This window comes from Parasteatoda tepidariorum, chromosome 4 (genome assembly GCF_043381705.1).
Source record: "Parasteatoda tepidariorum isolate YZ-2023 chromosome 4, CAS_Ptep_4.0, whole genome shotgun sequence".
NCBI classification, from domain to species: domain Eukaryota; kingdom Metazoa; phylum Arthropoda; class Arachnida; order Araneae; family Theridiidae; genus Parasteatoda; species Parasteatoda tepidariorum.
In genome coordinates this window covers 73,725,363-73,747,962 of record NC_092207.1, presented here as the reverse complement: position 1 = coordinate 73,747,962, position 22,600 = coordinate 73,725,363, and the positions used below count along the sequence as shown (strand labels likewise).

Genomic DNA, 22,600 nt, shown 5'->3' with positions numbered 1-22,600 from the left:
TGCTGAAGCCATTAATATCGTTCCGTGTTCTCAAATGTATAATTATACACTGCTCGATTAAACAACAATAAACTATTTATTACATTTAATAACAAAATATTTCGCCAAAATAATAGCTCTTGATGAGTGGAGATCTAGCTATTTTTTAACAGTTTTTGTCCTGTATGTGACAAATTTAAATTGTACTCTTTAATATCAATCTTAAGTGTTTAATTGTAAATTTAAGGTTGCGATTATTTATGTTTTACCTGTCAAAAATTATAGAAAATATGTTGGCTAACACTTGAATGGTGAATCTATTGACACATTTTTAATTTTGTAATTTATCTAGTTTGTTTCAATTTGTGCACTAAAAGCTATTCAACTGTGATGTAACTTTTCTTTAAAATTTTCATTAGTTTGATCTAATGGATATGTTTGTTTGATGAATTTTATATTATTCAAATTTACAGTTCTCCATAGCTAAATGTGTTTTATTTGAGGTCAATTGGGATTTTTTTTTTACCAAGTTGGGTAATTTTTACTAGTAAATACATATTAGGTTTTTATTTATATTCTTAAGCAATGGGATCTTTCCTTTACCTGGGTTGTGGGATTCAAAATTGCAGTTGTAATACATTGAAATTATAGAACATAGTATAAAATTAAATTTTGTGATTGTTTTGTACGTTTTAGAAATAGCATTAACTTATGAATTGTATGATAAGTATAAATTTTAAAAATCAGAAGATGGATAACAGATTAAGAAATGAAATTTAAATGTAAAGAGATCAGATTGAAGGATGAACAGGAATCCTACTGATACCACATCAAATATTAACCATTTTTTTTTTTTTGAAATTCTTTATTTTGTCTAACATTGAATAGAGTAATTATCAATGAGCATAGTAATAGATTCATAACAATGTAGTGAATTCATATTTTTAAGGATCTGCATGTAGTAAAAGGGAACCAAATATTCTGAAGTTCTGGATACAAACTTAAACTTTTTTTTCTTAAGGAAGAATAAAGCCCATGTATGGTTTTTCACAAAAAACCTTATTTTGCCCCGGAATTAATGGTGTACTTTACAAAAAGACCCACTTTTGCCCCAAAAGAAATTTTCTTTAATGTATTCTATGTGCATACTTATACACTACACGTAAGAGTAAGATTTTCCAAAAAAATATGTTCTAAAAAGGACTAAGAAGGGAAACAATTATGATAATTTGTCATTTTCTGCCTAATGATTTACAGCTACTTTAATTTTACTGTCAACTGTACTTTAAAAAATCTTTTAGATTCACCCATGGTGCTAAGATATTTCCAGTTCACACCAAGTGTAGTAAAACAGAAGCTACTGTGCAACATTTGATTTACTGCGTTGGCTTGGTACACGAGGAACTTGTGAGCTATGTGTATTTTATAGGTATTGGAGGTAAAGAACCCGTGACTCTGATCGGATTAAGTTAAGAGGGTTGAGTATCTTGCTGCGTTCAATCTTTGACATTAATACCGATGCATAATTTTACATACAGACTAACAGATATATTCTTAAGATTTAAATTTTTTTAATTAAACTGAATTAACTGAAGACAGGGTTCAACAAAATTGCGTGGATTGTCGCAGTTATTTGTTTTTGAGTTAAATTATACTAAAATAATAGATGCTAGTTACAGTTTTATTGACACCTGGGATTAATATAGCTCTATCAATTATTTTCATAATTTCTTTTAAGTTTTAAAGATTGGCCTTTTGTTTGCAGCTATAAGATTGTAAATTGCACTTGAATGTCGTTGATTTTTTATTAGATTGGAATCAGTATTTTGTAATTTATCATGTAATGCATGTTTAAAAGTAAATTTTTTGTATTCTTTAGGGAGCGGACCGTTCCCTGGGTGCAGTGCTCTGTACTCAATGACTTCTTCTGATCAGCATGTCTGCAGTTTCGGGGCTAAATGCGAAGGCGGAGAAAGGAAGGTCGAAGTATGTTGCTTTGGATATAAATAGTATCTATAAAGGAAAAAGTTTGGAAAATCCTAAAGCTACCGGTAAGTTTTACATTTATAGTTTTTTTAACTTTTAATAAGTTTTTTTCGTAGCTTTACATATATGTCCAAGACTATCTTATCTTCATTTCCAATACAAATGTTTATCTATGGAATAATTTGCTTTTTGTACTTGAAAATAACTAACTGTAGGATAATAGATTGCCATAAATGTGAGGATAGGTTGCCATAAATGTGCGGTAGAAAAGTTAATCTAGTTTAATCCCAAGGATGACTGGAAATAAGATATGCTTGTCAATAAAAAATTTCGTTAGTTTTGTAGTTGAAAAAAAAAGTTTGTTTCAAATGTACAGATGCAACCTTTTTTTTTCCTTCAAAAGGACAATGTGTGAATGAAGAAAACAAATCTGGTTAGATATAATAAAAGCACAATGGAGTACAAAAAGTTGAAAAAGAAAGACCAGTGTAGCAACTGGAATGACTATGGCTGAAAGTGGCAAATAAGGATAGAGTACATTTCATTAAGAGTCTTAAAGCAGTGCAAAACTTAGATCATTAACGAGACAAGTGGTATTTTATCAATGAAAGAGCATCAAGAGTATATTGTGTCAGGAGTGAAAAGAATTTTGACTGAGTAATTTTGGAATTGCACTGTATTGTACCATCTGCAAGTTTTTATAATTTTAATCAATTTTTATTATATGTAATGATAAAGAAAGTCTCCTCAAAATTAAAATGTAAATAAATAGCTTAAATTTCTTTTTAGAAACCATTTTATAATTGCATAGTGAGTTCTGTATGAGTGAAATCTTTAAATTGCACTACACCAGGGATGGCGAACCAATGGCACGCGTGCCATTTATGGCACCCGACACAATATTTCGGGCACGCCACCGATCACATTTCTTATTACACAAATGGTATTACACTATGAAGCATATGTAACAATTAAATTAAAATTCTTAAAAAACACACAAAATAATAAACAATTATTAATAAAAAATTAACAATTAATGTTAAAAACACAATTAATAACCATAAAAAACAAGCTAACAATAAATAACTTGCAAAAAAATTATCAATCCTGCTTAAACTAACATCTTACAATCTAATATAAATTATTTGTCATCTAATCTGCAACAAGAGAAGTGACACTGATGCTACTTTAAGTTGAATTACGCGTATAACTGAGACATTGCAGAATGTTTTTTTTTTTTCAATGTAAATAAAGAGTTTTGAGTTGATAGTATTTAGAATTATTATTTTCCCAATAATCACGAAGTCAAAATTATTTGACGGCACGTTGGTGTATAATGGTTTGCCACCCCTGCACTACACCCTAAATATCTCTATTGGTAATTTTTTTCTTTTAAAAAAAACTTATCTGAACTGTACTAAATGAAATTTTAATTGGCTCATTTTTATAATTAACCTTAAAGAACTTTAATAAGAACTATGTGTCACTATTATTTCTCTTTTGCAATCCACCGCTATTTACTTTTTTCTTGGGTAAAAAGTCCAGTTTATATGTTAACTGTTTAAAAAGCTATATTATTCAGATATATTCATCTTTCTAATAGCAAGGTAGGTATGCAGAAAGTTTGCTATCAGCTTTTGTAATATTTCTTAAGGGAGGGGATATACCTTTTGTTATCAGTAACCGAATTTAATTTCCGATAACATTTATCTGGAATTTTAAAATGTGTACGTACATATTATTTTTTATCTTATTTGTAATCACAATTCATGGTATGTTTAAACTTTTGAAGGTTCTTTATGTTACGAAAATGCTTTTAATGTTTCTCTATAAGTTGCTACAATTAACAACTATTTTATTTTTCTAGTTCAACCTAAACATGGATTGCAATCACTGGGGAAAGTGGGAACTGGACGGCGTATGCCACCTCCTGCTAATTTACCAAGTTTAAAAAGTGAAAATAGTGGAAATAATCCAAATATAAGCCTTGTTCCAAGTGGCGGTCAAGGATGGGGCAGTACCACCAAAGAGAAAGGCAAACCAGAAGAGACCAATGGAAGTCAGCAGCCATCACCGCAATCGCAGCCAGCCTCTTCGCTATCACAAACAACACAGAAAGTTAGTATTTTAAATTAAGTTCAATATATATTTAAATGATTATCATTGATTCATTTAAACATGATTAAAGATCAGATATAGGGCTGAAAAATGAAAGCTACTTAACTTTCTCTTTTCAGCTTATTGAAATGAATTAATACTGAAATGAATAACTAGAAAACCCGTGTTCTTTTGTGTACTGTTGGTACAACAAGTGTACCACAATAACAAGCTTTGGCATGCTAAGCACTATGCAAATGATTAAATAAAATTTTAAGCATTCTGAATCACCAAGCAGAAAAAAGATTTGTTCTAAAATAAAATAAATTCCCTGTTTAAAATATATTTTAGGAACTTAATCAAAACATTAGGAAAATATTTTTTTAAAAAAATATTACTTTTTTGCTTCTTTTTCCATCTGCACAATTATAACTGTTAAGTAGTCCTATTTATTGGTAGATGAAACATACTGAAATTAAATGAAAACAGAATTGTTACAATCTGTTCCTTTAGTTAGGACAGGGTGAAGACATGCATCATGCAGATGAGATACAATTCCATACCCACAAAAAATAAATATTTTGCTTTCTTTATACAGAATCAAACAATTTCCAATTTTTACCCATCCAAATCAAATCAAGTTAATATGGCAATGATAAAAATGCCTGAATAGTATTGTAATACTTTTTCTCCTTTCAAATTCTTGATATATACCTTTTTTTAAGAAAAAAAACAACATCAAAGCTTTAGTATGTAGCAATATTTTATACTGCATAGCAGTTCAATGTAAATTATTTGAAATATTTTTCATAAACAAATTTAATATTAGATACAACTATCAAGACATGATAAACCTTTGATTGTTTTTAGTTAAGTTTTAAATAAATGTTACTTTTTATTTATTTTTAAACTTCCATTGATCATAAAATGTGATGTAATTATTATTCATATGTACAAAATTATCTTCAAATTTAATTTGAGGCATTTAACAAAGCAGATTATCCATATTTTTGCTTAAAAATTAATGATTAAATTTATTTATTCTACATCAATAATATGTATCATAACATATTTATTATATTATTGGCTTATTTATTTTATGATTAAGACTAATCTATCTTTTTATCAGACAAGTACAACAAACACAGTTGCAACTTCTGGAGTAAACAAAACATGGAGCAGTATAACACAAAGCCAAGAGGATGGTGGTCAAGAACGGAACTTCTTGGGCCAGCAGTCGCCATTTTTTCCTCAGGAATTCCCCAAGTTAGCTGGTGGAGATGCACCAACAGAAGGCAATCAGAAATCAAGTGTAGATTCCCAATATGGACCAGGACCAAGTCTGAGACCTCAAAGTATGCTCTTAGATGCTTTATCGTGAATTATAGAATTTCATAAAATGTAGTTACACTTGTGTGTTATTTCCTTAAATTTTGGAAAGAATATAATCTTTTTTTCCTCTCCTTAGCGGAAGGCAGCTGGGGAAGAGGCACACTGCAACAGCCACCAGCTGGTTCGGTCGGAAACCAGCAACAGAGCAGTGGCAGTGGCGTGAACGGCCCCCAGCAACCTTCAGATTCCCAGCCTTTGTCTTCACAGTCTCACATACGAGATCGTCAATATCCTGCTCCTAGAGGTGCCCCTATTGCGGGTGGCAACATAGGAAATGTTCCTTCTGGCTCTACCTCTGGTGGACCACCTATTGGGCCTGTTCCGTCTCCAGGACATGCCATGGGAAGTCAAATGGGCATGCCTCCACAGTTTAGAGGAATGATGCCCACTTTTGTAAGTCTTTAAATTTAGTTTATATCTTAGCAATTTGAAGTTTAAATTATTTTCCTTAATTTAAAGTCGTTTTCGATAATTTTATGTAAGTGGAAGTAGTATAAAAATGTTGCTGAATAATGTTAATTTTGTATAATTCATTGAAAAAAGCCTGATTGAATACATTTATAGTATTTAATCAGACTTTATAATTTTCTGCTTAAGACTTGAGTGATTTATGAGTTGAATTGAAACATTTAAAATATTTACTTGAGTATTAATTGATGTATCCAACGCAAGTAAACAATGCAGCAACCTGTGACTAAAATGGTCTACAAGAGCTGTCTATTTTTAGAGCTATCTATTTTTTGCATTGTGTTGGAGAAAGATAGATGGACAAAGCCTCTTTTAGGAAGCTTACTGTACTCTGCACTAAGTGAGCTATTCAAGCTCTGGAGTTGTGTATAGCTACATTTATTGTCATTACATCATTTTATTTCCTTGTATGTATTTTAATTTTCTTATGCATTGTTAAAGAATTAAGCGAGACCATAAGCATTCGAAAATTGATTCAATTTTTTTAAGTTTTATTTATTTCTTAATCTATCATTGCATTCAAATTACATTTATGATAAATTATTTCATTCTGTATAATAAACATGGGTTATATATATTTTAGATGTTAGGACGTAATTCTTATCCTTCTGGATACCCTTCAAATTTTACTAATGTACCACCTGCTGCACAACAAAACTCTCGTCCACCCTACCCTTACTCAGATAACAGACGACCTCAACAAGTACGCCCTCTTGCCGAAGAAGAGGCATATCAACGCCCTGCTGCAATTATCACTGAAAAAGCTCTGAAGGGATTTGATGAAATACTTCAAAATGACACACAAGATACATGGGCAACATCTCATGGTGAAATAGATTATAAGTAAGTTTTTATTGTACTGAAATGGATTTTATTGACCTAATTTCTTTTAAATAATATTAATTAAAAAACGGACCTGAATTAATAATATAATAAAACACTTGTACACCATTTCAACAGTATACCTGTTAAAAATATTTTTTTTAAAAATAAAGCTTAAATTTTTATTGAAGATGTTAAGCGTTTTAATTAATCTACATGTTAATGAAATTTTGCTATCTTTAAGGGTCATCTCCGTAATTTCAAAGATTAAAAAATTTATGAGTATCTTTTTGTGTATTAATGTCTCATAGTATGCTCACAAATTGGCTTTGACAATTTCTGAATTCAATCACATGTCTGATAATATATATGTTTATGCTAACCATTTTTTTTTAAATAAATTTTATACATTTTTATTTTAGTGCAAAATTAGTCTTTAGTGATGATGAAGATACCCCTGTTAATCAAAAAAAGGAAAAAAGGTATTCATTATGAGAATATTTTACTTATGAATATTTTATCTATCTCCGTTAGTGACTTATACATTTCAATTATTCTATTCTTCTGCAGGGATGGTGATGATAAGCCATTGAAAAGTCATAGTAGTGTCAAAAATGAAAAAGATAGAGAGAAAAAATCTGAACGTGACAGGGAAGGTAGACAATTGCGTGAATCTGATTGGAGTAGAGAAAACAGAGGAGATAAAAAAAGTGAACAAGATGCTGATTGGAATTTCGAGCGTGGTGATGGTTTTGAGAAAGAAAGGGTGAGTTATATCATTTATTCTTAGCATACTTTATTTAGCCTAGGTTTATGTGGAATTTTTTCAAAACTATATAGGATACTTTATTGTTGCATGCTTGAGCTGATTTTTTTTTTTTACCCTTTTACTTGGTTTCAAAATTTATTGAGTATTGAAAAATTTTCTACATACCCAAATGGTATTTAAATTTAGCCTCATCGCATTTAAGTGAATGTTTAAATACTTTTAATGGAATTTTTCTAATACTTCAGCTGTTGAAGTATTTAAGCAAATAAGTGTGAATATCCCTTTTCCTCTGTTTTTCTTATGAGTACTATATTGAAAACTGTTTTGCTATTTGAATAGGCAACCAAGTCGTAACCTGAACTCAGTTTAGTACCTTAATGGAGTCATTCTTTACAAATAGGCTGATTAAGTACCTGTCAACCCTTAACTGCTTTAAAAAATAAAGTTAAATGAAAGTATTTTTTTTAACTTGTCTTTAAAAAAAAATAGAATCAATGTTTTATAAATGTCTCTTTTTTTTTTTACTGTAAAGGGATAATAGTGAAAAAAATGAGAAAATAACATTGTTTCTTAAGTATATACCCACAAATAAAGTTATAATAACAAATAAAATTAAAATAACAATCTATATTTTTGAACTGTCCATTAAGGCAGTGTTTCCCAAACTTATGATTTTTGTGTACCCTTTTTAAATTTTTCATAAAGCTCTGTGTACCACTAATAAAAAAATGAATGTATTTTTCACTGTAAAAAAACTGCACCAAAGTAAAAAATCACTTCTGGCTGTTGACACCACTAATTTTTAACTGTTAACTCTTCAAAAAATAGTCAATAGTAAAATAGGTAATCGTAAATTTTCATGGCTAGCTTTGTTTTTAAATAAAATTTTATGAAATTATAGTTTTTGCAAGATATTTCGCATAAGAACACGTACCCCCGTTAAACTGTTCCCGTACCCCTGGGGGTACGCGTACCACACTTTGGGAAACACTGCATTAAGGGGATGCTATAGCAATTATTAGTACATTTTTAGAATATAAATTAGCTTCATGAATTACAAAAGTACCATCCTTTCAATGAAATTTACTTCTTGAATTTATTTCCATAAATAAAGTGTGTTCTGTAACTATGCTGTCAAAGACTATTTAAAATGCTTATTAAAAATATTTTTGAAATTAAATGACCTTTATTATTTTGAAAAAGGGAATGGCTGCCGCCTTAGCGCTCATCCAATTGTTCATCCATTGAGTTATACTCCCATATTACTGTAATTTGCCTTGCAGTTTTATCAGAATATGTTGTTAGAACTTAACACTATTTCTACTCAAATAATAATGCCCTCAATCTGAAGCATTCTAAATAGAATTGACACAATGTCGCTATTGGAAGGCCGAAAAAGCCAAAATAACTTAATGCATACAACAACGCTGCAATTGTTAATTTTAAAAGATAAGAAATAAACAAGAAAGGCATTGTAAGAAATGTTTTGTGTATTGTCAGGTGGTAATTAAGCGAAGTAATGAGATTTCACACATTTAAGGGTTTCGTGGGTCAAAAATATTTATTTTAAGACATACTTTAAACTTACGAGACAATGTGATGAAGATATCTTCAAACTAATCAAATAACTCTTTTTAAAAAATTTAAATATCCCTTATTTACATAATTTTAGCCTATTTGAAGAGAATTACTCAAGGTTAAAAAAATTAAAATAAAAGCAGTGGTATAGAAATGTTATAATTATTTATTTAAGAAAAAAACAATAAAAAAAACTAATTTATATGGATTTCAAGTTTATATTATTGTCACTGCTGAATTTATAATTACTATCATTAAAAACTTAATAGACATTGGTTCAGTCGTAGGAAGGAATTAGTATATTTTTTCATAAACATTGTTATAATTTGAGTTTATAAAAACCCCTATTGTTTCTTGGGTTTATAAGTGTCCCCAACCCATTTTAAATAGGATGAAAGGTGGAAGTCTTGGAACCAACCTTCTCAAGGTAGGTCATCTTCCATGAGTAATATGGAAATGCAACGCCAGTGGCAACCTAATCAACCACCCCAACGACCGTTTGACTACAGGGGCCCGCCACCACAGCCTCCTGGCTCGGCATATGCCTCTCCCCATGCAAGAATGGCAGCTGGTCCAGTACCTCATATTCAAGTAAGGACATAGTCCTTATAATTATTTTAGAAACAGATGTTGATACTTTATATGGTTCACAAAGTAGAGTTGTAATGTATTTATTCTTTTGTCTATAACCTACCTATTAAATAAAGTTGCTTTATGCCAATAAAAAAATTTCATTGCACCTAAACTAAATCTATACAGACAGATTATTTAAAGTAAAGTATTAGTTCATTTTTGTTTTGGATTAAATAAAATATTGAAATAATTATGTCTCAGTATAAGGATCATAGTTTAGCCTAAGTCTGATGAAAGTCATATATATATTTTTTTTCTCTGGCATTAACCACACTGTCTGGTTAAGATCAAAATTATGTGGTATTTCTACTAGATATTTTTCTCTAGTGTAACCTGAATTTATTATGGTATGGGTTTTAAATTCCATAATTTAAAACATCACAATATCTAACGCACTACTGTTTTCAAGAAGACTAGTGGAGTTTACCTTTTTTTCTGGTTTACTGGTTTAATCTAAATTCTCTTGGTTTTTGCGCACTCTAGAAAATTTCTGATAATTAGGAGATTTTCTGTAAAACTAATTAGATTTCATCAACTATTTGCTTGCTTTCTTCGTGTTTTAGTATTTAAATAAGTATTACTGCTAAATAATGAAGTTAGCCTCATTTGCAGTTATCTATGTGAAGTTTTTTTTTTATTATCTAAAATGTTTTAAATATCTCTTGTTGTTCAAAACTATTGACAGAATAAATATATTTTGCATTCTAGTTCATTTGATATCAGTCCCGAATAGAGATTATTGCAGTCATTTTATTGCTTGTAGTGTAATATAGTTTTTTTATTTTGACTGCAATAATCTCTAAAATTACCTGTGTCTAAAATATTTCTTATTATAGTTATGAAATTTACATTATTTTGTACTGTCTTTCATTTCCCTGTAGGCAGTTATGTTAATGAGTAATGAGTCATGTATGTCAAAACTAAATTATTGTCACTAATGAAATTTTACTAATTTTTAAATGAGTCAAAATATAGCTCTCCAAAATCCTAAAAGAAAGAAGAAATTTGAATGTTTCAGATATAAAATCATTTCATTATGTGGCACAAAAGCTATTAATAAATATGATTTTTTTTTATACTTACTTGAAGCTTTATTTTTAGCATGGTAGCTACCCACCTCCTCGCCCTGCAAGGCCTGGTGGACCACGTTCATCAGTAGCTGATGATGATGAAATGTGGCGCCAACGAAGAAAACAGCATACTGAAGAAATGACAATGACTGTTGAGAGGGCAAGGCAAAGGAGGGCTGAAGAAGAGAAACATTATGAGCAAAGTAAACAGTGTGCACAAGAAAAAGCAAAGACATTTGAGAAGTGTGATAAAGAGAAAGATATAGACATTGATGAAACTGATAGGTCTAGGCATAGTAGTGAGAGTCGAGATGACAAACCACCTAGCCGCGATGGACGTGACAGAGATCGTTCTCAACCAAATTATCAGGTACCTACTATACAACTAAGATTTTTATAAGCTAAATTTATTATTGACCATAATATCCTCTAAGTGCCTTTAGTTATTAACCCATTCATTTCTCACACTGCTTATTATATATTTAATGCATAATAAAACTTAGAATACGTTTGTTGACCTCAGCTTCTGTAATCTTAAAAAGCTCTAAAGTAGGTGTAAGTATGTCTTACTCATTTGTTTAAGTTTCTACAACCATTATATAATTAATGTCAAAATTTTTCTTAGTATAAAAAAAAATTCCCCTCCAAATATGCTTCTTAGATCTAATATTAGCAATTCGGTAGTAGTATTGATTATAAAATTGTTGCAGTTGTTAAAGTCTACTAATAAGTAATAATACTAATAAGTAACTTTAATATCTCTTGTTTTGTTTTAGGGCTATAACTTTTCAAGACAATTTCAAAAGAATGTTCCTCCACGTTTTCAAAAACAGGCTGCAGAATATATGCGGCAACAGCAAACCCAACAACCTGGAAGTATGCCCTCAACTCAAAGTGGCTCTGGTCATTTCATGCGATCACAGTCAGTCGGGCAAACTAGTCCTGGTTCTGGACCTGTTCCTTCAGGAAATAGTGCAAGCCATGGTGCCCAATCACAGCAGCCTCTTTCTTTACCTGTTGGATACGAAACTGGATGGACATCTCATACTCCTTATGTCAATCAAATGCAAAGTAAATCTTATTTTAATTCCAACAATGTAGTTTTTTTTATAATATTTAATTTAAATCAAGACATTTCTTCACAACCCAACAAGTTATTTTAATACAGTACGACCTCGAAAATCCGGACTTCTAAAATCCGGAAATCTCTAAAATCCGGACTCATACGTCCAGTTCCTCAGAAAAAAATTTCAAAAGAAAAATTTTTAAAAAAATCGCATAAAATAAACATTTTAATGCAAAACCACAACTCTTCTCCAACAATGAAGTAGTAGATGAAGAGGTAGAGGTGGGGTGTGTATGACAGCTCATAGCTGATAAGGAAATTCCAGTCATTCTTATCAGCTCTGTATGGATAACAAGGAATATAAGGGGAAATCCCCTCCTCCTGAAGGGGAATCCCACAACTCTTTTGCAACAATGAAGCAGTAAATGAAGAGGTAGAAGTGGAGAATGAATGAAAGCTCATAGCTGATAAGGAAATTCCAGTCATTCTTATCAGCTCTGTATGGATAACAAAGAATACAAAGGGGAATCCCCCTCCCCTCCTCTTGAAGGGGAATCCCCTCAGAAGGAGGAATTCTTCCATCTCCTTGTTTATTCCCCTTGTGATGAAAGAAAACTGGTTCTTTCTTAACCTTGAAGCTTAGGAAGCGGGCACAAGTTCTTTCGTCCCCCAACAAATAAAGGATTAGTATCAGCTGGTACAGTCTAGTCTAGAAACATCTGTTTCGGTTATAACTTAAAATTCAGCTCGCGTTTTAAGCCTATATTTTTAGTTTTAATTGCTAATATTATGTTATCTAAACGATCCATTGCGGGGGAAAATGACGAAAGTTTAATTTTTAATGTTTTTTATTTATTATTTAAAGAGTATATTTATGTTAAAATTGGCGTCGGAGGTCTACACACGCATGATCAATCGCGAAATCGGCCTGGCGAAATCGAAACTTCGATAATTCTATCAATTCAAGTAAGGTATCTAAAATCCGGAAATTTCGGAAATCCGGACCTTCCAAACCCCCCAGCAGTCCGGATTTTCGAGGTTGCACTGTACTTAATACCTCAGTAACAGAAACCCTCCAGCACGGCAGTGAACACTGCAGATTCTCTTTACATTTGAAGTGTAATTTTGTCTTTTGAAATAAACATTTTATTACAAAAGACAAATTCTGCCAGTTTATTTCTTTTATTAATATTTTTTCTTTCAATTTCTTTTTATGTTTACTATATACACGTACAACTGTGCCTTCTCCTTGTGTCTCTCCTCTTTATTTTGTACCTTTTACCCTTCCTATTAAAACCCATCTGAATTATAACACTGAATTGACAGTACGCTGCATAGGACATGGTTCATGAGCGTCAGGATAAAGATTTTTAAAAAAAGGTAAAAGAATTGTCAGGGAGTTTGACACCCTAAGGAAAGTGCCTGAATTGTCTCTTCTGTTTTCAATCGTAATTTTACTTTAAAAAAAAAGTAATAATAATAATCCTGGAGTTATGTGTAAATCCACCTGGAAAGCCCATCCTGATAGGACAAAAAGTATTTTTTAAAAAAAGTCACTTGGTCATTTAAGACAAAGTGTTTAGATACAATATTGAAATATCTTATATTTACAATATACATATATCTGTTGATATAATCTGATTTCTGACAAAAATAATCTCTGGCTGACTTGAAGTCTAATATAAATTTAAGTTTATGAAATTGGGACTGCAGATTCACAATGTAATTTCTGCTACCAGGCTTAGCAAATTGGCAGTTTATATTAATAATTTACTTTCAATGTGAATTCTATTATCTAGAATTATTAAGACCAGATGTATTTTATCAAAATAATTTAATTCAGATCAAAATATTCAGGTTATAGAGGATTTAAAATTTTTGTCAATAAGCTCTAAAAATCTTCTTTTTATTAGGAGCGATATGGTGATCACTTATATAATTTTTAGGAGTCTTTATGATAGCTTTTTTAAATTTTAGCTTCCTAATATATTAAAATTGTTTTAATCCTGAATTCAAACTAAATTGAATTTATATATTTAAACACAGGTATGTCTCCTAATGTGAAAGGAATGTCACGACAACGTTCCACCAGTCAAGGTTCAGCTTCAGATAGTTATGAGAGTGATAATTGCATTCCAGACCAATCTGTAGGATTTGAAAGAGAATCTCATGAAAATTATTGGAGCCGAGACAGAAGACAAGGAAATGTTGCTGGTAAATATTTATTTTTGATGCTTTGTCTAATTTTACCTTTACTGCAATACGTAAAACTTACAAAATAGACTTACTAAATATTTGTATTGACTCAATACCATTAAGACATGGAAGAGTAATATAATTATTATGGCTTTACTAATAAATAATGAAAGAACTTATTTAACCAACTAGTGGCTTGTGCATAACTACCAACTGTTCTGATTAAATCGTATTTGTTTCCATTTTTTAGCCTTGTTCCGAAAGTGCAATTGTAGGTCAAAAATGTTCTGATATGCAAATCAAGAACTTAAAATCCGATGAAATTTTCTAATTTTTTTAAATTTCAGTTTGCATGCATGATTTTTGTACCAATTTCATTCCTTTGATTTAACTGATTTTTCCCATTTAGAATATTTGGAACTGTTGTGCTATCTGCTAATATTGAGATTCTTATTCATTCTATTTTAATATCAATCATTACTTTTCATGCTTATCTGATTTAATTATGCGTTGTGATTTATATTTGCGAAATGTAAAGAGTACATCACGATTCCAACATTGCGATTTGTAATAGCACATTTCTAAAACCCAATATCGCAATTGTTTTTTTTTTTTTCCCGAGAGTTTATCTAATGTCTTATTTTATATTTACGCAGTTGTAATATCAAACATAGATTTTCATATTTATACGTGATTTAAGAACTACTCATTGTTATTAATATTCATGTGATTTTAAAAGCACATTCTTTTAAGAATTTTTTTTTTTTTTTTTGCATTAGTTACTATAAAGGTGTATTCTTTGGTAGGAAATTTAATTGAAAATGTTGATTCAAAAAATTTTGTAAAATTTTAAACGTAGTTCATTAATAAATATTATTTTTTTGCATATAAAATTTTCAGGGTTTTTCGCTTAGTATCACAATTACCTCTGATTGGCTTATGCTTTGTGTTCCTATTTTTGTTTTTAACAAGTTGGCAGCCATGCTTGTGAGATCTAACGACATCCTTTCATGCATTGTTTTTCCTGCAAATAAACCAGTTTCTATACTTGTTCGGTTAGAAAATTGTGTATTATGAAAAAACTTTCAATAACTAAAATGTAAATTCAATAATAAACTAAAGTAATTATTTAGTTTAGTGTTTTAATGTATGTTAAATTTACAGGTTATGAAAGTTGGAGCTCTACTTCAGTTAATGAACCTTACTTTGACCAAAAAGATTCAAGTAAGGCACTTGATCAAAGACATGAATTTAAAAGAGGTACTGTTGAAAAAGATGACAAACCTTATGAAACTCATTTAAGAGAACCAGAAAGAAGGTTTGTTTTGAAATCTTTGATTCATTTTCTTAATTTCAATTTATTGTTCATAAAATTTGAATATTTAAGTTATGCTTTCCATAAAGTCCAATATTGATTAGTTTAAAGGAGGAAAAAAAAACAGGATGTCAATTAAATAAGCAAGTATTATTATTTTTTGCTTGTTTAATGCATTGTTACAGTTTAGATATTCAAACAATTATGTATAAATATTGAAAAAATATTTGATTAATATTCATTCATTAATTTTTTTAAATCATTATTAATTAAGTTGTTAAATACTTTTAGCTAGAGGTACTGTAAATTTACAATTGACAGATTTTCTATTAACATAACTATCTTGCTAAAACTCTTTTTGTTTTTAAATACAGAGACAAAGAATATGAAAATCATGATTATCGATATAAAGGCAGAGACTCTTACAAAGAAAAATCTGATAACAGGGACACCAAAGAAAGAAGCAAATCTAACATGTGGGCAAACACACATGAATATGAAGAAAGAGTAAGTGAATTTTTTCTGAAGCATATCTTATTTATTAAATAATGGAATCTTATTTTACAAAATGATTTTCTAGAGTGTTTTTGATGATTCTCGTGAGCTAAACCGTGAAAAGCCAATGAAAGACAGAAACGAACGGTATGAGAGGCCAGAAAAAGAAAGGTGGGATAAAGAGAGACCCCAGAGGCCGGATAGTAGAGATTCCCGAGCTAGTAGAGAATCAACGAAAGATGAAAGGTACCTTGAAATTTTTAATTTGTTTAATTTAAATAGAAATATGAACATATTAAATTTTACTTCAATAATATTTACTGATTTCAATTTACATTAATAAATTTTTTACCTTTTTCTATAAATAACTGAAGAGTTTGTATAAACTATAAAATTCCTAACATCTTTCTAGTTAAAAGCATTCTAAAATTAAAATGAATAATATTATGGTGTTTGATTATAACAAATGATTATATTGTTTGCTGATATGACAAATTGGCTAACTTAAAACTAATGAATTTTAATGGATCCTTGTTGACCGTTTATTATCTTACAAAATGTGTGCTAATTTTATTCTAAATTCATTTCAGCAAATATTCAAATTTTTTATCGTAGCAATTATTATTTGAGGTCTTTAGCCAAAGCTGTTTGTCACACAATTAGCTAAAATTAAATTTGCTGAAAGGTGTTTAAAGATTTAGAGAATCAAAGCTGTTAAATATATACAATATTACAATAAATTTCATGATCCTAACAAATGTCAACATTTAATTTTCCAGGTATTTAGAGCATAGTGAATTTGGAGGTTCTCAATTAGAACGAGAAAGGAGAGGCGGAAGCTCCAGGGAAGAAAAGAAAGAAAAAAGCACCATTGATTGGGGTGAAACTCCTTATCCTGCAGAAAATAAAAGTAATTTTATTTTTTTATGAAGAAATAATTTAAATTTGTAATTAATGCGATCAAGAAGCATGTAATTTAATACTGTTTAAAAAAGTAAGTAAAAAACATAATCATGCAATTGCATGTACAGTCGTCCTTATTTGATAATTGAATGAACAGCTAATATAATTTTCTATTGACCATTTGAAATAAATATTTCCCTCAAACACAACATTTAAAATTCTTGTGCACTTTCCTCATGATTATTCAATTATCATTTATATTACCATTTAAACTTAAATAATTACTACATATTTTTGTAAATGATTTTGAATATAGTAACTATGAAGGAAGAAAAGTTTTTATGTTAGTGTAATATTCTTGTCCTTGTTATAAATAAGTTTATATATGTATAGTTTTAAGTAAAGTCATTAAAATTTATAAGTTTTTCTTTTTTTTAGAACGTGAATGGTATCCACATCCTCCACCCATCACGCCTAAGCAAATAGAGAGCATTGGGCCTCCTAAAAAAAATCTGACGACTTTGAGAAGATCTAATGCTGCTAATACTCCTGTGATTCCTGAAAAGAAATCAGAATCTCCAAAAGAAGACGCTTCTACAAAAAAGAGTGATTTTGAAACAAGTGTGAAAAAAGACAAAGATGCTAAGGAGGAAAAAAATGAAAAGTTAAAAGAGTGTTCCCAAAAAGAAAGTGACAAATATACTGATAATAAATTTGAGCAACAACAATATGAAAAACCTAAGACTTACAATAAGGACATTCCTAAAAAGAATGAAAATGAAAATATTAGTGAAATGCCTAAAAAAGAATCTAGTGCATTATCTGAAGACAAAGAAAAACCTAGAACTGAAAAATATGATCATTCCTTTGTAAGGAATGAACAAAATAGGGATAAAAGACGCGATGGTAGAGAAAGGGGTGTTAATTCTCGTTCTAGAGGAAATGCATCTGTTTCCAGCAATCAATCAACTGGAAGTATTGGTGGGAATGGCCGTTTTGATAATAATAGATCTCGTGGAGGTAGTAATAATAGGTCTGGCACCTATGGGACTACTGGTATGCAGCCAAGCTCAGGCCATCCGTCTGGTGGAACTTTCCGTGGTAAACGTGAATATCGTAGATCTAGAGTCGAAAGGGGTCCTAGGTTTGACCGTCAAAAAGAAAGAGATAAAGTTAAAGATGACAAGAAAGATAAGCATAGTGATGACACCTCTTGTTCTGAGGTTGAAGAATCCAAGTTGGGACATTTACGCTCTAAGGATGAAGATAGTGAAGTTTCTGTTGATGAAGCTAGTGCTTCTACGACTGAAAGTGCCCAGGCTGAGAAATATCAAGGAACTGATGTATCTTTAGAAGAAAAGAATTTCATAAATGATCCATCTGGTGCAATTAAAGAAACAAGTGTGAAAAGTGATAAATATAAAAAAGAGAAAAATAATCAACGTGGTGAGCAAAAGCCTTACGAAACTGAAAAACTGAAAGAAGAAAAGGGTGGTTTTGCTCCTCGGGGTGAACCTACTAGAAGAGGAAGAGGGACTGGTACTTTGTCGTTTCGAAGAGGTGGTGTCAGGCACGGGCCGAGTAGTTACGGGCCACCGCCATCCAGAGCTGGCTTTGGAAGCAATAAACAGGAAAAGTTAGAAGATCAAAAAATAATAGAAGAAAATTTCAATGAATCCAGTCAAGGAGATTTTAAGTCAAATGTTACTTCTATTGAGAATGCAAGTAATGCTTATCCTAAAGATTCCAGCAAATCCCGTTCTTTAGAAAGGCCTCAACAGCGTAGACAGGGTCGTTATGATCAGTTACCTCCTCGTTTTCAAAGAAAGCATGAGCGGCGCTATGATAAATATGAACAGCCTACTAGAGGAAGAGGTCGAGGCCGTAGCGGGGGAGGATATCAAGGTCCTGGTGGCCCAATGGCGAAATTAGGGCAAGGTGGCAAGGAAAATTTATCTGATGTAGGGAATGAGGAATGGGAAACTGCTTCAGAAAGTAGTGATGTTGCTGATCGGCGTGATCGACAAGATGATAAAGATGATGTGCGTAAAAAAGAAGCTAGAGATAAAGGGTTATCAACTACGAGGAAAAGTTTTTCCAGTCAGCGACCTGTTAACGAAGGTATGCAAAACCGCAGAATGAATGATTCGCGTCGTGGTGGACTACATAATAGTGATAGAAATCGTCAGAGAGACACTCTACCTCGTGATAATCGTTCTAGGGACTCTATGCGAGGTAGGCAAAATAGTAACTTTGTTAACACTGGTGGTGATAGAAAACCTATCACCAGCAATGGTAATAATTCAAGACCTTCCAGTAGTGCAGGTCACCCTGGCAATGTCAATCGGAACAGCAATGGTCGTAGTGGAAATCAATCTTCTAAAACTGGTGCTTTTCCGACAAAAAATGAAGCGACTACTGCTGTGTATATAATGGACGAAATTAAGTTACAAGATCCAAATGGAGTACAGGCTGCTCTAACTGATCTTACAAATAGGTAAGCCTTAAAAAAATTTTTTTTTCTTTATTAAAAAAAATAAAGAACTAGGCTGAACTGAGTCAGTTGTATGTATAATTATTTTCTTGTCCAACTAATTAGATTTTATTGATATTTTATAGAAAAAAGTGCTTAACAAATTTGCAACAAACAAATTGTTTTAAAGAAATTTGCCAGTTAAAATGCTTTTAACAGTTTTTACCTTTAAAAAAATCATATGTTCTAAGTTGATTTATATGGTGCAAACAATTAAAACAGTGTGCAAAGTAGAAACGGAACACCCTGATAGAATCTTCACTTTCTATTGGGACTCAATCTTAAAGGTTTGAGGGGATGACCTCAAATATGCTAATTGGTGTAGACTATATTTTATGTTACGAAATTAAACATAAAAGTATTCCTTTTCTGAATAAAAATATTTTTTCGGCGAATTCGGATTTCTGACCCCCAAAATATGCAGGGTTGTTGCAATTTCAGAAATATAGTTTGGTCAAGAGTGTTCCAAAGCTTGTGCCACTAAATGTTAATTTTTCTTTTTGTGTATTTTACCATATCGTAAGGAATTATAAAGAAAATTTAAAAAATTTTAAAAATTATCAAAAAATTTATCCGATGTGAATTCTATGCAAAAAAAAAAAGATACTTAGTTGAAAAGATTATATAATTAAATATTAGTCTAAAAGATTTTGAATTGTAAGCTATAGGGTGACCCGGAGTAATTCATGATCACTCTGTTTCTGGGGTAAATAATGATCACCTGAGTTTTATTTAAAAAAATAATATTTTTTTTAAATTTGAGACATAGACAAGAATGCTTGTTCACTTTACTAAAGTATAACTACATTTACTTAATAACAGTTTTTTGTTTAATCTAACAAAATAAGTATCTTTTAAAATGCTTTCTGTATTTTCCATTTCAAGGATGGGTTTCAAAATGTGCACATTTCTGCAAAGATCCCCCTCCTTCTCTTAATAATAAATATTTTGAGTTACTTTCTTTTTCCTTGATATAAAAATAGTGTAGGCTTTTGCTTAATTATTTCACATCTACTGTAAACATTATAATTGATTATAGGAAACTGTATCAAATGTTGCCCCCTACAGATGGGGTAATTATTGATCACTGGGGTAATTCCTGATCATTGTCATTTCTTCTTATAAATAGTATAAAAAATAACTAATAGTCAATTGTCTTTTCTTAAATAACAGTTCATATTTATTAAGTGGAACAACTATAAAATATATTTTAACAATAATCACAAAATTTGTTTTTAACTGTATACAAGACAAATGTGTTCTGATATGCACCATTTCTAGCTTGTCTTACCTTTCTTCTATCTTAATTTTATGGGTGTACTTTGTTAGAATAATTTTTAAGTTGATAAATTAACCTAATATAAATATGGTGAGAAATTATAAGCCTAAAAAGGATACCAAGCTTCTAGAAAGCAAAAACAGCAAATTTCTTCTAATGATCGAAAATGAAAATTTCAGTGTGAGAGCTGCTGCCAGAGCTGAAGTGTTAATCTTTATTCCTGCTTTTAGATAAAAATGTTTTAATAGCTGATTAAAAATATCTTTTTTATTTATTTGTTTGATCTTAATGTCTTATTTGTTAATTACCATTCTATAATTATTTTTAAACAGCCCATTTACTATAAAAACTGGTGATCAGTAATTACCCCAGAAGTGATCAGGAATTACCCCAGAAATGATCAAGAGAAGGGGTAATTCCTGATCACTAAAAATTTAAAATCTTTTAAATTCTAATTAGATTTTCAAACAAAAGAAGGTAGCATAGGACTCATCTCATATAGCCTCAAACTTCCAGAAAATATTAAAATTCTATCTTGAATAGTTTTTTCACAAAATAGATGTTTGCATTTTTTGATCAGGAATTACCCCAGGTCACCCTACTATTTTTTGCATCATATTTTCGATTATAATTTTTCATGAAAAAAATTAAAAATTTTGAATTTTGCCATATTTTTTGAAACAAAAGCATATATTTCAATGAAGATTAATAAGAATGCTATTATAATAGCTAAAACTCTTGAATGGCATTTAAATACAGGTTCTTTTTTTTGGTTTTGACAAAAATAATTGAGAGCTTTACACAATTACTAATTTATATAATTGATAGTTTCTTTGTACTTTCAGATAAATTAGAATTTTAAAATTTTTGGTTAATTGGCTGAAAAGTAACAGCAAATGTTGATTGAAGTTATAGAAATATAATACCAGCGCTTCTTTTTTTTTTATTATTCTAGGTACAGTTATTTTTTAAAAAATCATCTTTTAAGAATGCATATTTTGATTTGTTCAATATCAGATAAGGTCATGTTTATACTTTGACTTTTTACCTGAAAGTCGAATAGGATATTGATTGAAAGATCAATTCTTTTGCTTTGTAATAGTGTTTGAAAGTGTTTTATGTAAATTTCAGATTGCCACAAGTCAATAACTTATGGAATTTTTAAATTAAAAATCTAAAAGTTGAAAAAACTCCATATTATGTACACCGAATTTCATTATATTTTTAAAAAAAATCAGTCCAAACATGGAATGGCTTATTTACAATTATAAATTTGAAAATTTAGCAAGTTAATTTTCAAGTCACTCAGTCCAGTTTATAAGTAACATTATTCACTTAATGTTATTTATGTTACTTGTGGTGCGCTTCTTCCAAACACTTAAAATTACTATGATTGATGTCAACTTCTCCAAATATTTGGCCATGCTATTCAATGATATTCTTTATCAAATAATCAACCTATTATGCAAATTACCCTTTATTGAAAGAAGATGTTACTTAGATAAAATTATAGTTCAATCTCATTTTGAGTTAGATGCTTTCAGGAATTTGCTGACTGTATGATAATCTTTTCCTTTTTTAAGCTAATTGTACAATATTTGTGTGTGCCTTATAAAATGTTAAAAGTTTTACTTTGAATTTCAGAAAAGGTATTAAAGCGGAAGTTTCTGTTCCAAAACTCCCTAAAACTGAAAAGGAAAAAACAGGTGGTTTGGAAGGATATGATTTGAATAATTATGCAAGTAGGTTTTAAGTTTTTCCCTCTTGTTACCTTTAGTGCATGAACTAGAAATGGTTTCTTTTTATACATTGTTTCTCACTATGATCTTTTTTCAAGGTGTTGTAATTATCGATGATTATCCTGAAGTAAATGATGATCCAAACTTACTGTGTGGCACTGATGATGGTTTTCAAGAAGTAACTTCCAAAAAGCGACATAAAGTTATGATTGAGAATGATGTTAAAAAAATGAAGAAAGAGGTAAAATTTTCTCTTTGTTCCCCAATCTTAAGAATCGTT

The 22,600-nt window shown here is 30.3% G+C and overlaps 1 protein-coding gene across 4 annotated transcripts in view; it reads left to right on the top strand.

Moving 5' to 3' along the window:
• Positions 1-22,600, top strand: part of LOC107445098 (protein PRRC2C) — a 35,804-nt gene that overhangs the window by 634 nt on the left and 12,570 nt on the right. For 3 of the 4 annotated variants that reach the window (XM_016059432.3, XM_016059428.3, XM_071180045.1), the window contains exons 2-19: positions 1,859-2,030; positions 3,833-4,083; positions 5,192-5,417; positions 5,531-5,847; positions 6,506-6,765; positions 7,167-7,226; positions 7,315-7,510; positions 9,482-9,682; positions 10,826-11,164; positions 11,571-11,865; positions 13,907-14,074; positions 15,221-15,374; positions 15,746-15,878; positions 15,952-16,112; positions 16,646-16,776; positions 17,208-19,266; positions 22,226-22,323; positions 22,419-22,561. In XM_016059432.3, the coding sequence (XP_015914918.2) occupies positions 1,916-2,030; positions 3,833-4,083; positions 5,192-5,417; positions 5,531-5,847; positions 6,506-6,765; positions 7,167-7,226; positions 7,315-7,510; positions 9,482-9,682; positions 10,826-11,164; positions 11,571-11,865; positions 13,907-14,074; positions 15,221-15,374; positions 15,746-15,878; positions 15,952-16,112; positions 16,646-16,776; positions 17,208-19,266; positions 22,226-22,323; positions 22,419-22,561 (5,307 nt within the window). In that variant the 5' untranslated portion in view covers positions 1,859-1,915. The remainder of the gene's footprint in view (positions 1-1,858; positions 2,031-3,832; positions 4,084-5,191; positions 5,418-5,530; positions 5,848-6,505; positions 6,766-7,166; positions 7,227-7,314; positions 7,511-9,481; positions 9,683-10,825; positions 11,165-11,570; positions 11,866-13,906; positions 14,075-15,220; positions 15,375-15,745; positions 15,879-15,951; positions 16,113-16,645; positions 16,777-17,207; positions 19,267-22,225; positions 22,324-22,418; positions 22,562-22,600) is intronic. The other variant, XM_016059431.3, reaches the window with a different exon arrangement.